The sequence below is a fragment of the Buteo buteo genome, chromosome 6 (genome assembly GCF_964188355.1).
Source record: "Buteo buteo chromosome 6, bButBut1.hap1.1, whole genome shotgun sequence".
Taxonomy (NCBI): Eukaryota; Metazoa; Chordata; class Aves; order Accipitriformes; family Accipitridae; genus Buteo; species Buteo buteo.
In genome coordinates, this window is record NC_134176.1 from 19,546,086 (window position 1) to 19,561,481 (window position 15,396).

Consider the following 15,396-nt stretch of genomic DNA (forward strand, 5'->3'; position numbering starts at 1 on the left):
AGGCTTATTGGCCTGGTTACAAGTCCTTAATGCCAATTGCTAAAGAGAAAACCTTCACATGCACTTTTTATAAAAAATTCTGTTTTGCAGGAGAGGGCAATTTTTTTCTTAACATTGTCTGCCTGGAAGAATGACAACTCAGAAGCATTATTTTATATCAGATAGCACAATTATTATTTATGTAGACATCCATTTTTAAAATTCTACTGCATTTTTACATGATTATTGTTCTGCTTTAACTAAACACAATATTAAAAGTGCACCTTTTTATTTGCCTTTTTTTGGACATTTTATTCCAATTCAATCCTTTTTAATGCTTTCAGTGGAGATAACCAAATGAGTCCTGGTATTTATCTGTTCTGTTCCTTTTAATCTGCAAGTGGTCATTCTGCTGGGCACCCTGGGACTCGAGTGAGATGTGTGAGCCTTGCTCCCATTGTACCTACACAGGAGGGAATAGTTTCCCTCCTGAGCACCCGTCACAGCTTGTGCTGAAGGACTGGCTTTTCTTCTTTCCAGACACAGTATAAGCAAGTTTCACACTTATTTCATGACTTAGATCTGCAAACAGTCCTGACTTTTTGTTTTCCTATGTGTGCGCCTTGGAAATAAGCATTTAGGGACCTCTGATTTGAATTTTTTTAATTGCTTTTCCTTGGATTTTATTTTTTTACTTTTGTAATAGTCTTTACGTCAAGCTATTACAATCATAAGCAGGATGAGGACACATATCTGATCTACATAGCACAGTAACACATCTTCTTAGTACAGTTTAACATGCTACTTCTTTTTCACTTGCTTTGCACGATGAGCAGATGTCATCATTCCTTTGGAGTGCCTTTGGAGATATAGGCAATAGCTTTTTTTGCTTGCCTCTATAAATATCATTCAGAACCCACTTCATGCAATTTAATGTTTTCCCTTTAAAAAAGGATATTCTCAAGTTGTCTGTGGTATTACATCTGCTAATAACACAGTGTTTCTGGAGTGCCTCAGAGTTATCTCTAGCTCTATGAATATGAAATATTATTCTTTGTCCAGGTTTTTCCACTGACCCTGAAATATTCTGATATTCTTTCCCGGAATACCCTGATTCTAATTAGTTATTAGAGTATTTGTGCTGGTGGCTGGACTGAGTCAGATGCTGATTCCCTTCCCCCCATCACAACACCTATTTAGTATTAGAGGTGTGCCATGATTACAGCCTCCTGCTCACATTTTTTGTTGGTAATGAGCTGGGAACACAACTGTTTGGACTATTTGAAAGCATTTGAACCTCTTAGTTATTTTCAACCACATTTGCTGCAGGTGTAGAAATATGAAAGATATTAAATTTCTACAAAATTTATGAGGATAAGTGCCTAGGAGAGAAATGTGCCTGAGGGAAGGGCAGGATGAGCTGTTACCTGGACTTTTAGCAGCCTGCCAGCCACTGCCAGCTTAGGATGCACCGGCCAGGGGATAATGTAGTAGGCAGGGGTATTAAAAATGTGGAAAACAGGATATCATAGTGGGCTTGCTATGGCTACAGGAAGGAGCTGAGACTATCTGGATATTGGATAACCAATGGGGTATTGGATTAGGGTGTCATTTGGAATAGAAAGAAAGGGTCTGGATTGCTTTGCTGGTCATGTAGGGAACGTGTGGATGCTACACTCCTTTCTGGGGAACAAGTATAGGGGACATCAGACATAAATTTGTATGCAAACAGGCATTATTAGTTCTGCTGCTCACAGGAAAACTTGCTTATGGTGATCTTTGCTAGGTGTGTTAGTAGAGAGGCTTTTTAAGTAAAGGACCGGCTGAGCAGAATCTTACAATTTCACCCTAAAGCTCTTCCAAAACTACCCATTCCTGTGGGCATCTGCCCCAGGAACATGCAGGGGCTCCAGGCACCTGAACTGCCAGCTGGGCTGTGAAACCTCCGTCGGAGGCCGGGCAGACAGCCTGAGGCACGGCCTTTTCTGCTACCGCGGTGCGCAAACATGGGGCTGCGGGTGGGCCCCCTGGGACGTGAGGCCTGGGACACCCCCAGCATGTGTGGCTACCTGGCTGGTGAGCCCACTCCCTGGGAAAATCAGAGCTGGATAACCATGAAAACAAACGGCAGGTGTGGGGAAATCCCTTGCTACTGCAAACACAGCAGCCCTCGTGGGATGGGGCCGTGCGTGCCTTCGAACTTCCAGGCGTGAAGGAGCCCCAGCTCAGTGTGTGGAGCAGGAAACGTGGTGGCTGTGTTCATGTCAGAGGAGGCATTTGGGGTGACATGGCCACATTGCCCACTTTCTATGGAGCTGTGGTATAAGGGGACTGTCAAAGCAGGTTGGTGTTGGAAACATAGCCGCTGTTTTAAAGTGGCCTATGGAACCTGACTGAAAATAACTCTAATTTCAGGTTCAGGCACCTAAATAATCTAGATATTTTAGAAATTTTATTTGGGAGGAACCTAGTCTGTTTAAGATAGTTAAGTCCTTCTCCTCCCTTCACAAGAATACTCTGTTCCTGTAATAATAACAACTCAAACATGCTTTGATTATCACGTATTCCCCTGCTGCAGCTCACCATGGCAGTAGGATTACCAGGATGTTGCATGCAGCAGGCTCTTTTGCTTACACACTTAGGGGCAACTTCTTGAAAAAGCAGCCCTAAAATTTCCCACTTTACCACGCATCTGAAAGGAGACCAGTGCTTCCCTTTAAAAAGTCCCAACCTACATCCAGTCCTCATTGACATCCAATGTCACTTCCTAATGGTAGTAAGAAGATGAGGAGTATGTTTAGTGAATTCTCATCACTTTCCTCTCTGTGGTCCTGTTCTACACTGCCTCTGTTGTTTGCTATTAGTATTAACTTACATTTGCTTCCAGAGGCTCCATTTAGCTCTGTGCTGTTCTGTGCTGGAAACTGCTTATTGCAGTTATTACTGATGCCAAACAGCTATGATACAACTCCTCTCATAAGCCCATTCAAAGTTTATCAAAATCAAGAAAGCAATGGCTTTACTGTATTGACCTACTTCCTACAAAGCAGATTTTGTATATTTAATGTGTAAATCTTCAGGGTTCAGAGAGGGAGCAGCACAACTTCCCTCCAGCTGTAGCTCAGGCCAGCTTCCCTGCAAGGAAGATTTCCTTACAATCAGTGTCTGATGGGAAGGCAAAGTACATTTTGCAACTTTTTTTGCTCTCAGACAAGCATTTCCTAGTGGACCATAAGCCAAGGTGCCTTAGATGAATGAATAATGAACTCTCAGGACATTCATTATAAATGCACAAGGTTTGTTTGGGGATTGAAGCAAGGAAGCTTCTATGATCTGCTGGTCACACTGCTCTATTCCTGCTATCCTCATGGAAATCAATGTTTCAAAAAGATACTCAACAGCCTGACACATCAAGGGACAATTGTTCTTAAAAAAACTTTTCTCACACACACACAAAAGTTGTTCTGTGTTCCAGTACTTTTAGCCAATCAGGTTAAATATGTCTAGCACATTAATCTCACCTAAAATAGGATTTGCTATACAAACTTAAATTAAAATTCACAGATATTTATAGAAAAATGTTCCATGCTGATGTTTGGCTTTTTTTTAAACGGATTTTAATCAGTAGAACAGAAATACATGGTGTGGAGGGAAAAACCCAACCCAAGTCCTACCGTGTATTGCCAAAATACTTTTGTATTTTTTCAGATTGAATTCCTCCAGGCAATCTTTCAAGTAGTTTCATCTACGTCTGTAGCTCTGGGAACATGATTGTTTTATAAGATGTAACTGTAAAAGGACAGAGTGGAGTTTTGTGTTGGAGGCTTGGTAAATCAAGATGTACTTCTGATTTTAAATTTTAACTACTTTTTCCCCTACTAATCAGTTGCGCAAAATCACTCAGGGATCTGAAAGCTAAATCTTTCCTGGCTCATATCTCACAACCTGCAATAAAAACATTGCAATTGCAGTTTACTGTCATTTACACGTGATGAAACTAACACAAGATGAGTGCAAAATAGATTGGGAAACAGTATTCAGACAACAGTATGTACAGAGTGATAGTTTAGTTTCAAACTGGAAAAAGGTATCTACTGGATTCTTCAAAACTTGCCCTGGGTCAATATTTTTATTAATAACTTGGATGATGGAATAGAGAACACGATTTTTAAGTCTGAAGATGATCCTAGGCAGTCAGGGGTGGCAAAGATGCTGAAAGACTAAGATTCAAACCAAAATGTATATGGGAAAGGGATCTGAAAAAATAGAAGCAATTCAACAACAATACATGTTAAGATGCTACATAGGAATAATCACTTGCGTAGACTGGAGGCACTACAGTTTAGGTAACAGTATTGCAAAAAAGAATTTGGCATTAATAACACATGACAAACTGAAGAAGAATCAACAGTGTTTTAAAATAGCAAGCAGCAGCCTAGGACCTAAGTGAACACAATGTTGTATGTAAGATGTGGAAAATAATCATGCTGCTCCATGCTCTACTAATAAAATATTTTCCATGTCACTGTATCTGATTTTGAGCACCATACTTCAAAGGAAAAAAACAAAAGTGGATCAAGCAGTCAGTCTAGAGCACAGAAGAGCAACTATAGAAAACATCACATATGGAACAGGATTCTTCTAGTCTGGGGTAGTGGACACTGACTGGAGATACTGTAAAATATACCTTCCTTTGGAAAAGGAAGGGAATATTCTGTTCTCCATATTCAGCATGGCTCGAATGCAAACAATGTGCCCCACCTGTAGCAAGGGAGAGTGAAATTAAGCATTTGGAAAAATGTTTAAAAGTGAAATTAATGATGCTCTGCAATAGGTTGCCTGGGAAAACTGTGGAATCTCTAACACTGGAAATGCATTAACAGCATGACAAAGTTCTCTGTTTTCTTATCGTCATAGACTGTGGTCTGCAGATACTAATTCTTGCTATTGCACAGACCTATCACATGGTGTCAAACAAGGACCAAATATCGCGACACACACTTCTGTAGTTTCCGTTGTTTAAGCACAGGGCCTATAAGCCTTGGGCATCCAAAGAAGGTAACAGAGCTCAGGGCAGGGACTGAGCTATAAATAAAAAAGTTAAAATCCTGGCAGATTAAAGGGATCTTTTTTTAGCAATGCTAAAATACTGCAACACTTGCTGTTTTCCCTTTGGATCTGTGCTGCAAGTTGGAGGAGGTGTAAGCTCTGTTTGACACCTTCTTGGCTGGCGGGACATTCAGAACATCATTCTCTCTGTGTGCCTCACTTTCTTTTCCTTCTGACCTACTTTGTGTGGCTTTTCTTGTATCTAACAGGTTGCAAACCTGCCTCTCAGACTTTTTCTCAGGGGGGGTGCTAACATTTATCAGAAGGTGTAGGAAGTCGATTCTGTGTGAGACCTCTCCTCCTTCAGCAATTTTTTTTTAAAGTGGCCAATGTTTAAAACAGAGCAGAGGCACACAGACACATATGTACAGTCTGATCCCATGCACTTTGTTTCCATAAGGCATCAGGCAAAAATGCTTTAAGAACATCTTATTACTGCCTCTGGTACTGGTGCAAGAAATTCCACTCCAGTGCCAGTGAAATCATGGCTGAGAAGATGATGAGATAAAAATCTTTAACATCTATGCCATGGTTGTGTTTTATAGCAGCCATGAAGATTAGCCCTTATCAGAGGAAGAAAGTTAAAGTCAAGACTGCTGTTTCCCTAATATGTGGGGAAGTCTGGAGTGTTACAGATTGTTACTGTGCTCACCAAGCAATGCAGACCCATTCATTTATTAAAAATGCAGTAAGCGAAATGTAACAAATATTGACTCTATGAGGCCGAATCAACTCGGCAGCCTCTATTGAAGGTATCATTCAATAACATAGGAGTCCATGCAAATTGCAGGCCAACTGGAGGTACAAAAAGAGGCACAATATCCCTTCCAGATGCCAAGGCATCAAAGTCACTTTTGCTACTCTCCCTCCATGTACCTGCATGTGATACTTGTATTCCAACTTCCTATAAACTGTCTTGCTACTTTCGGTGGAAATAGGAATGAAAAATAATACAAACACAACTTTAAAATTGCATTTAATGAATGATGTATGGCTCTGAATCCATATTGAATAAAGAGGCAGGTTTTTTACAAGAACCTTTTTTTGACAGTGAGTCCACTTTCAAGTGCAATGTTCAGCAGAGGTAAACCCCATGGTATATTTGGCTAGGAGAAGGATGTGATGAACTGAGAAAAAGATGAATGGAAAGAAAAAAAGGAGGGAAAAGGATCTTGCAGGTATGGACTGGGGGAAGAAAGTTGAGGGAAAGAACAAGCTGACACAGGTAGTCAGCATAGAGCAAAACCTGCTCTTGCAGAGCTGCAGGAAGTTTCAGGGAAAATGTGATATTTGTCAGAGTTTTCCACCTGAGGAAATGAGTGACTACCAAATGATTCTTAGAGATAATAATCTGGATACTTTCAATTTTAAATAAGTCTCCCTTATAAGCAGATTATTATTTTGTAGACCAAATAATGGTCCCTGAGTAATAAGCTGGTGCAGAACACAGTACTGCATGAGTAGAATTAGCATTTGCACAGCTGGTGGTAAAAGCAAAGCAAAAGGCTAGTCAACATTTCTTTGGATTATTTTATAAAGTGAAATCAATTCTTGTGAAAAATGCCAGGTAAAGAGCCCAGTAGCAAAGTCTCCATTTATTTCAGTGGAGCAGAATCAGTTCCTGAGCTGAGAATGCAGCCAAATCCAATGTGCAGAGCCTAGCCGAGATGCCATGGGTTGCTTGCCAAAGGGGTAATATCCCTGCCTAGGAGCCTGGGGCTGACAGACTGACTGACCTTTTCAGTCCTTGACATCTCTAATAAGACCGCCAACAATAATGATACCTAGGGATCAAAAAACCCATCTGCTATGTATTAGGCTGAGAAAAGCAGCTGCCTGAATGCTATTTACAAAAAAATGTGTTTAACTTAGAGCTAAGTATTTGCCCAAATGCAACAGCTGCAGAGGAAGGGCTGCGACTCCCTCTTGGTACAGGGTGGTGGTCAATACTTCATGAGAGAAGGGCACTTTCAGCACACCACGAACAGAGTGCTACACACAGAAGCAGCGTCACCCAGCAAATTACAGATATTTGGACTGAGATGGGCAGGAACTAGCTGGACCTGCTTTGGAAAGGGTTTGGAGAATAGATGGCATCCAGAGGCCTCTTTCAGGGTTTCTTCCACAGTTATCTCTGTTTACTCCTGGCCCGGTACACTAGATGCAGACAATTTGACACCCAGAGGTTAATAGCTAGCAATTGCTCCTACTGCAGCAATATGGACTCTACTGGTCACAGAGTGTCTCCCTGACTGCTGCAGAGATGAGAGCAATGGTGATTCCAGCATCCTTAACTCTAACAGACATAGCACAGCATCCACTGTTCAGACCATCAGCTAATTTCCAGCATTTAGAAAAGATGAACAAATACAACTTTAAAGTTCATGATTTGAACTGTGACTATTCACTAATAAGACCAAACCAGTGAGCTGGAGAAATTAAACTCTGAGGCAAACTTCAAGTTAGCAAAAAGAGGAGGATTTTAGCAGCTCTAAGCAGTACATGTAAAGGTTATGCAAGGTTATTTTCACTTTTCTTCATGTGCCTCTTTTTCTTCTAAAGATATCAAAAAAGCAAGGCTAAGTTTTCGCAGATAAGACCACAAACAAAACACTAACAGTGTTCTATTGCTTTGAAAGGGGCAATAGCTTTGAAAGAGATTTCAAAAGATAATGTTTGAAAACTAGGCCATCTTGCCTCTCTCTGGGAGCTTCTGCATGGACACCTAATAGGAAATCCATTTGGAATCCATAAACTGGCACACTTGCTTAGAAAAAGAGCCTGTTGATTCTACTTTTAATCAAACTTCCCCTTATAAAAAACTAAGCAGCCTGAGGAAAAGGATATTTCATTTTAAACAAATCTATCATGCCTCTCAAAATCTTTGCAAATTTATATTCTTTATTCTATTATTGCAAATAATTTCAAATAATGAAAACTGCAGCACATATTAGAGTGGAACTGTAGGAAAACAAAATATAAATGAGTGTATCTATTCCACAAGGTTGTTCTAACATTTACTAATGCTTTTAAAAGTCTGCGGTAACAGGGTTTTTATCTGGTTTGACGTGAAACAGGTCTATAAACAGGGGCCGTATCAAAAAGCTTCTGACCTCTTGGACCTGAAGAGTCATTCTTTGTGTTCACACTGTGTTTCTCTTAAGTCTAATAAAGAATAGGACTGTGTTGGTCCATCTTGATGAGCAATGGCTTTAATTTTCCTAGTGAAGTGTGACCTTTTAAGCAGTAAACAGAGTATTGTGTAGGCATTGTTGCCAAGATATGTTTGGAAAATAGGGAAGAGGGAAGGGATTGTATTCTTATTTCCTGGATTAAGCAAAAAATTGCTGTGAAAGTTCTCAAATAGACAGATTGTACTCATATATTTGGCAGGCTTTTCTGCCCAGGGGAAAGACAACACTTGGTGATTCTCCACAGCTTGTACATTAAATTGGACAAAATAACTTTACTACTTCTTGGAGAGTCCAAGAAATTATAATATTACCCAAATGTTAGTAACCTAAATCAAAATGACAAAAGTTGCAAACTGTATTGATTGAAATGCTGACCCTTTTCTCAGCTAAGGCTCACTAAGCTGCTGTTCCCAGAGTGGCGACATCGATGGGTCATAGCAAACGGCTCCACTTCCACAGCGGTTGGAGAGGAGTCATCCAAACAACTTAATACCCTCCATCTCCAGGGGAACTTTATTCAAATATAATGTTAATCAGAAAGGTCCTTCCCCAACCTGATCTCTTGCTCTTGATTAATTCAGTCTGAGAAATGGAGCTGGTTTGTTTTTCATGCCCAACCCAACCTTCTCTTTGTTATTCAATTTAGAAATGTGTCAAATATAATTAAAACTGGCAGAGGCCAAGATTAAATCAAACAAACTGTAAACATTGCTTGTGCTATTTGGTTGATGCAAAGCTTTCACCATAAAAGGCTTTTAAATAAATGAATTCAGCTGTTACTGTGCTGCAGCACTGAGACCTTGCTCCAAGTGTTTGAACTTTTCAGGGACACTCTCAGGTCAGCTTAGATTCAAAAACTAATACACGGCTGGGATTCTGAAATTGCCTAAGGGAATTAGGTACCTGACTTCTACTGAAAGTCAATGTGTGGTGGGAAGTGAATTGACTTTCAGCAGGAGTTAGATGCTTTTGAAAAGCTTATTCATGTCCTTGTAAACAGAAGACCATGTCCTTCATGGAGATAAATTAATGTAACTCCTTTGACACCTACATACCCTGCAAAGCATCTGATACACAAATTTTACAAAACCTAAGACTAGCCAGAAAACCCTAAGAGCTACCTTTACTTATTTGATTATATTTTGGTTAGCACTAAATATTTCCTTTCAATGTGCAATAATTATATAGTACAATAACAATATTATTAACGTGTGGCATAAGTATAAACCCAGCTTCCAGGCGATTATTCCATTAAGGACTTTCAGTTTCAGACTGCCAGGCTGCAACTTGCATTTTAACCTACTGATTTTAGTGGTACTCCTGACCTGTTAAGTGTGGATTCAGAGCCTCAGTACATCCAAAGTTTTCTCCAAAACATTCTTGCATTAAAAACCCCTCACCCATATCTCATTAGACATCATGCAAATTCATAGCAAGCAATAGGGAAACTCAGTACTTCAGAAAGGTTTCTGTCTTGTTGACTGAGATTTTAGTGCTAAGCAATATGGCATTAAAATTTAGATTACACAGGTTTGAAAACAGATCCCTGGCTGTTTGATGCTATTTTCTTTAATTCCTCATCACTACTTTAAATAGTAATGCAAGAAATGTGATGTTGTCTGTATTTTTACTGTAACTTATTTTTCACACAGGATGGGCATTTGTCACTCCTATGCTAAATTCTGCTTTTTTTGGCACATGTATGTTTGTATCTCCACATATTTTACAACTTTAATAACCTGATGTTACATTATGAACTGAGCCTTTGGGGATTTCTCTGTCCAATGCCTTTAGAAAAACAACTGTACTAGTACCATTGGACTGGAGTCAGAAATTTCCGATCTTAAAAGTCATCTTATTTATCCCAAAATATTCTCTAAGAATTCTACTGGTCTCCTAGGTAAAGCTACCTCATTCAACGTTCAGTGTGGCTGCTAGAGGGGGAACTCAATGACAAAGTCAGAGGTCTTTTGGGGACAGGATGACACCATGATACATGATGGCACAGTCTCAGAATGTACAGGTCCTTCATCTCTGGAACTGCAATTCACATCTGATTAGAGATGATTAGACAAAATTAGTGTACTTATTCCCTCTTTATCTTCAGTGCACATGACATCTGGCCACAAAACCACTGCAGAGAGCCTTGCAACTAGCAGGCTCAGGTCATGAGGAAGCCAGTGCTTGAGAGAGCAGAAGGTCAGGACTGATCAATGAAGACAGAACTAGCATACAGCAAAGATCTCATACAGCCTTGTCCAATCTTTTTGATCAAGACTACATATTAGTCCCTTGCTTTCATAACCATAGAAGTTTTCAGATCTATCGAGAACAGCTAATAAAGATTCCTTTGTGGTGATGGGTAAGTGAGGCTTGGTATCACAAAGAATAGAAAGGAGCAATGTAACTAACTGTCTCATGTCTTGGGAGCAGTTGAAACCATCTGAAGACCATGTTAATGATCTGCTACTAGGATGTGTTATATTCTAAAAGCTAAATAATCTCTGTTGAATTGACTACACAAATTGTAATGTTTTATCTATTTCCATCAGTTTATATATGTTTTTCTCTCCTTCAATTTGCTTTCTCACCTATTTGCAATGAATATTGCTCTGTGTTTAGATTTCCAGAACCAAATTTTGAAAGCTAATTAGATATGGAAGGATTTGAGTGAAAATCCTATATGAAAGTCAGATCCTTCATTAACAATGACACAAAACTATATAATGAATGAACTAAAGAAACTTCATGTTTTGTCTATTTGTCTAAGATGATAATGTGCATTGACTCAATCACCTGGAAAAGGGAACAGTGTTGAGTAACTTCTCCTGTCTTCAGTGCTCAGCAAAATCTCACATTTGCAACCCAGAGTTAATAACTGGCATAAATGGAGAATTAAGCTGCACTTTTCAAGACTATGGCTGTTCTGCCCAGGATGAGAGCCCTGCTTAAGCAATGGGTCAAGTCCTAAACTATTTCTGCTAGTTGGCAGCATGAGGAATACTTCTGTAACAATGAGATCTTAGGGTTACAGGCAGTGAACAGAGGCATTGCTGAATGAATTTGGAAAGAAGGCTTCAGAGCAGTACTTTTCTCTTTTTATATCCAAGTATTTTTATTAAGTGAGGTTGAGACAAAGAAGGTCTTGGGAGGAAAAAAAAAAGGTGTAACAATGTAACGGGCACAATAATATAATCTAAAATAACTCAGTGATAATTTTTGCTAATACATAACCCCCCGAAAAAAAAGTCTGACTGCTTTTCCCACCAAAGTTAGGGTTTGGGAGCTGATTCAGATTTACATGGATGCAAATATGAAGGGACACTATTAGAAGTATTCCACTGCTGCACAGCTGAGTTCGTATCAGGATTTGGACTAACAGCTTCAGTTTGAAGCTCTCCTTGCAATTAAGGACAGCAGGATTTGACTTTGAATCAGGACATTTTAGCTGTAATATGTCAAAAAAGCTTGCAATTCTTTTCAGTAGTTAAGTATATTTGTTTAATATTTGGTTTTACTTTATTATAGTAAAGTATTCCAAGAGGTATGTTTTTGTTTTCAAATACAAATATTGCTTAAAATGAGTATTGAAATATTATTCTACAGTATTAGGAATGTAAATAAAAGATCTTTTGGCCAGAATGAAGAAAAAGGATATATTAATTCCTAATACAAATTAAACTGAAGAGGCTATCTGCATTGTTCCGTAGGAGAGAAATTAAGAACTGCATAATGGTGTTTAAATTCTCTAAAATTTTAGTATTCTGCAAGGTTTTCTAGCTGTGAGAAAACATTTAGTCCTGATGCATGTACTGTTCTTTTCAGGGGGAATTGGATCAGGTCCTTTGTGACCAATTCTGCTTATTTACACTCTCATATACTGTTTAGCTTTAATGCATTGCATGGTTACAGGAGAATCAGGAATTCAGCCCAGTCTTCCTTAAATTCTTGCTAGACTTTATGTTAATTTAATCCCTTATTTCTCCAGTTATGTAATACAGAAGATGATTTCACTGTCATCAAAGATCACCTCTTTTCCTGTTTTCATATTCTTCTCACTATTATTATTCTTCTCATTGAAGTCTGCTTGGAGCATTTCATTGAGAAAAATGAGGAGTTAAACATTTTCTATTTCCCTAATCAAGGCCCTGTCATCATCATCACCGAAAGCCAGAAAAACAGGTGAATAACGACAGAATCACATGAAAGGTAAAAAGGACACTGCCAAAGTGATTTTGTGATCACAGTTGCTTATAATAATACACTGAATGTTGGCATGGCAATCTAATTGCATACTAATGCCTGCTATGTAAACTCAGTTACTAGTTGCATTATGTAATGCCGATGCTCAATTGCTTCAGTTACAACTGAGAAAAATATGAACAGAAATTTGGAAAAGTCTCTGATTGTTATTGTGGAATAATTCATACAACTCATCAGTATGGCAGTTTTCAATTTAACTTGATATTTCTGAAACAGAAAGCCACAATGATTAAATTCTAGAAGAAAAAGTAGCCTAGAAAAAAAATCACGTGTTTTGCAAATGGAGAGAAGAAAACAAAAGTAGTATAAATTTTTATTCTATCACTTTTGACAGTATCCTTTTAAAGGGAAGACTAAATTAAATTCTAAAGGCCAAATTCTCTTCTCATTCACATCACAATAGCTCCAGAATAGTCCTACCAACTTTCGTAGAATTACTCCAGATTTAAACAAATATTAATTGCAGCAGAAGTTGGCTTTTCAAGCCCAGCTGTTTCACATAGGAATGCATTTTAAGAAGTGATATATAAAAGAAAATAGTTTGGGGGGTTTATTCCATTACAATAGATGTGCAATATCACAGAGAAAGGCTGATTCCTCTTTTACTCTCAGATAAGCTCCTTTTAGAAAACAGATATGATGAGAGTAAGACAGAAAGCTCAGAACAATCTTTGAATTAAGAATGTATTCAGTAGACACACTTGGTTTCTTCCCATACCACAGATTTCTTATCCTGAAATCTGTATTTCACACAAATGGAGGAGAACAGGACATGGAAAATTGATCTGAAAGCTAAATTAAATTTCTCCTGCAGTGACCTGCTTGAGGAACAGAAGGAAGGGGAAGAAGGAAGGCTGAGACTAGTGCAACTCAAAGAGCAAAGACATTAAGTGACAGCCCCCCCAAAGTGTCAGAGGTCTTCTAACAGGAGGTATGCCATTCACATCCATCCCACCCTCTGGCGACACTCTCTCCCTAGCTATTTCCACTTGATTCATGTTGTTTCTGTACTTGTTGAAATGGTTCACACTGTTTCACTGTTATTACTGTTATTATTTTACCTATCCACACTTGTCTCTGCCAGTCTGTTATTCATAATTGCTAGGGCTCCAACCCCACCAGAGAATCCATTTTGCTTTGAATTACAGCTCATTTGCCTCGGATAGCCATTAGCAGTTTCCGAGAGCTGTTTCTGCATGATGGCCAGTGAGACTTTATTGGAGGCCAGGAAATCTTTCATGGAGATCATCTCGCCTGACAGCCGGCGTCCGTCTGTGTCGCTCTCATTGACAACATCAGTCTCAATGGAGATGTTCCTCCGGCTGCGCACATTTCCTGGCATCACCACATTCCTTCGTGAACGAAATAATTTTCTTTGGCATCTGTGGCAGCACCTGCAGTCCAGCTTCTTTAGTATCCAGTTTATGGATTGTTTGATGACAATAGAGATCACATTAAATAAGGAATAGATGCAGCACACGCCCATGAGTATGAAGACGAAATTGCCAAAGCGGTAAAGGCCTTGGCTCTCATACTTGATGTTCTGGCTGCTGACCAGATCACCGAAACCAATGGTGCTGAAGGCCACGAAGCAGAAGTAAAGTGAGTCAAAGTAACTCCACCCTTCAATTGGTGTGTACATTGCAGAGGCACAACAGGAAATGATGAGTGATGCTACACACAAAATCAGCATGACGTAGTACACAGAGGGCTTCCAGCCCGCCAGGCTGTCCACCTCAGAGGTCCCTGAGCCCCGTCGGCTGTTGTGAGGGAGGACCCCTTTCCTCCTCAGCTGTCTTTCATGGCAGGACTTCATGACGTAGGCTATGACAGTGATCAAGCGCTCCAGGAACAGGTTAAAGAACAAAATGGTCCCTGCACATCCTATAAGGCCGTAAAATATCAGAAAAATTTTGCCTCCAACGGTGGCTGGGGTGGTCATGCCAAACCCTGGAAGACAAAACAGAACAGTTGAAAAAAATAAACTTGTAGTTATTGTGTCAGGAGTTTTGTCACATGCAAGACTGACAAACTGGCAGGAAATCCCTGTGGTACAGTTCAGCTCTGCGAAAAAGCGAGGACACACTCCCCAGCTGTTATCCACTTGTGCTTGACCATGTCCCAGCAGTAAGGGGAAGGAAAGTCATGCCAGCATTTCCTCCAGAATCAGAATGAAACAAAAAGCAGAAGAAAACACACTGGAAAGAAAAGAGAATTTAGTGGAGGTCTGAATTTTTGTCTGGTTGCTAGGCTCTCTCCATCCGTCTTTGTGCCTTGGATCACTTCCAGGCTTTGGGGTTATCGCACCCGCATCCTTCTCTCCGATGCTGTTTTCACCATGGGTCTGACCCAGGGTGGGGCTCTTGCCTTGCAGGGCTCCATCCCCACCAGATCTTTGCAATGCAAGGTGAAATTGTTCCGAGCCTCACTTAGCTCCTGCTGTAAGTGGGAGTGGCACATCAGCCAGCACCCAGCGCCCGCCACAGCCTGGCTCGGGAAGCCCAGGCTGGGAGCACACACCGGAGGACGCAGCCCCTTATGGGGTCAGCAGCCTCTTGTGGGGATCCCCAGCAGGCGTTAGAGCTTCCCTGTGTCTGACCCTGGTGTCTGTCACCGATTATCAGCCCTTTTTTAAATCAGCATTGCTGAAGTTTTCCTATTTCTCTGTGTCCCACTCCACAGTTCAAGTCTGTATGTGAGTCTTAACAGAAGTCTCCTCTGGTCTCATTCCCTGTCGTGGGATTTCTCAGGTCAGAGGTGCTTCAGTCTTCTCTCAAATCCCTCCCTTCCTAAAGCTTGCAAATAGAAGTTTTGTTTTGCTTACAACTATTGATAAGACAATCTTGCTTTA

The 15,396-nt window shown here is 40.0% G+C and overlaps 1 protein-coding gene across 1 annotated transcript in view; it reads right to left on the minus strand.

Moving 5' to 3' along the window:
* Positions 1 to 11,231: 11,231 nt before the first annotated feature.
* The window catches only part of KCNK13 (potassium two pore domain channel subfamily K member 13), a 67,425-nt gene continuing 63,260 nt past the window's right edge, over positions 11,232 to 15,396 (minus strand). The window contains exon 2 of the mRNA XM_075030004.1: positions 11,232 to 14,495. Coding sequence (XP_074886105.1) covers positions 13,603 to 14,495 — 893 coding nt within the window. The 3' untranslated portion in view covers positions 11,232 to 13,602. The remainder of the gene's footprint in view (positions 14,496 to 15,396) is intronic.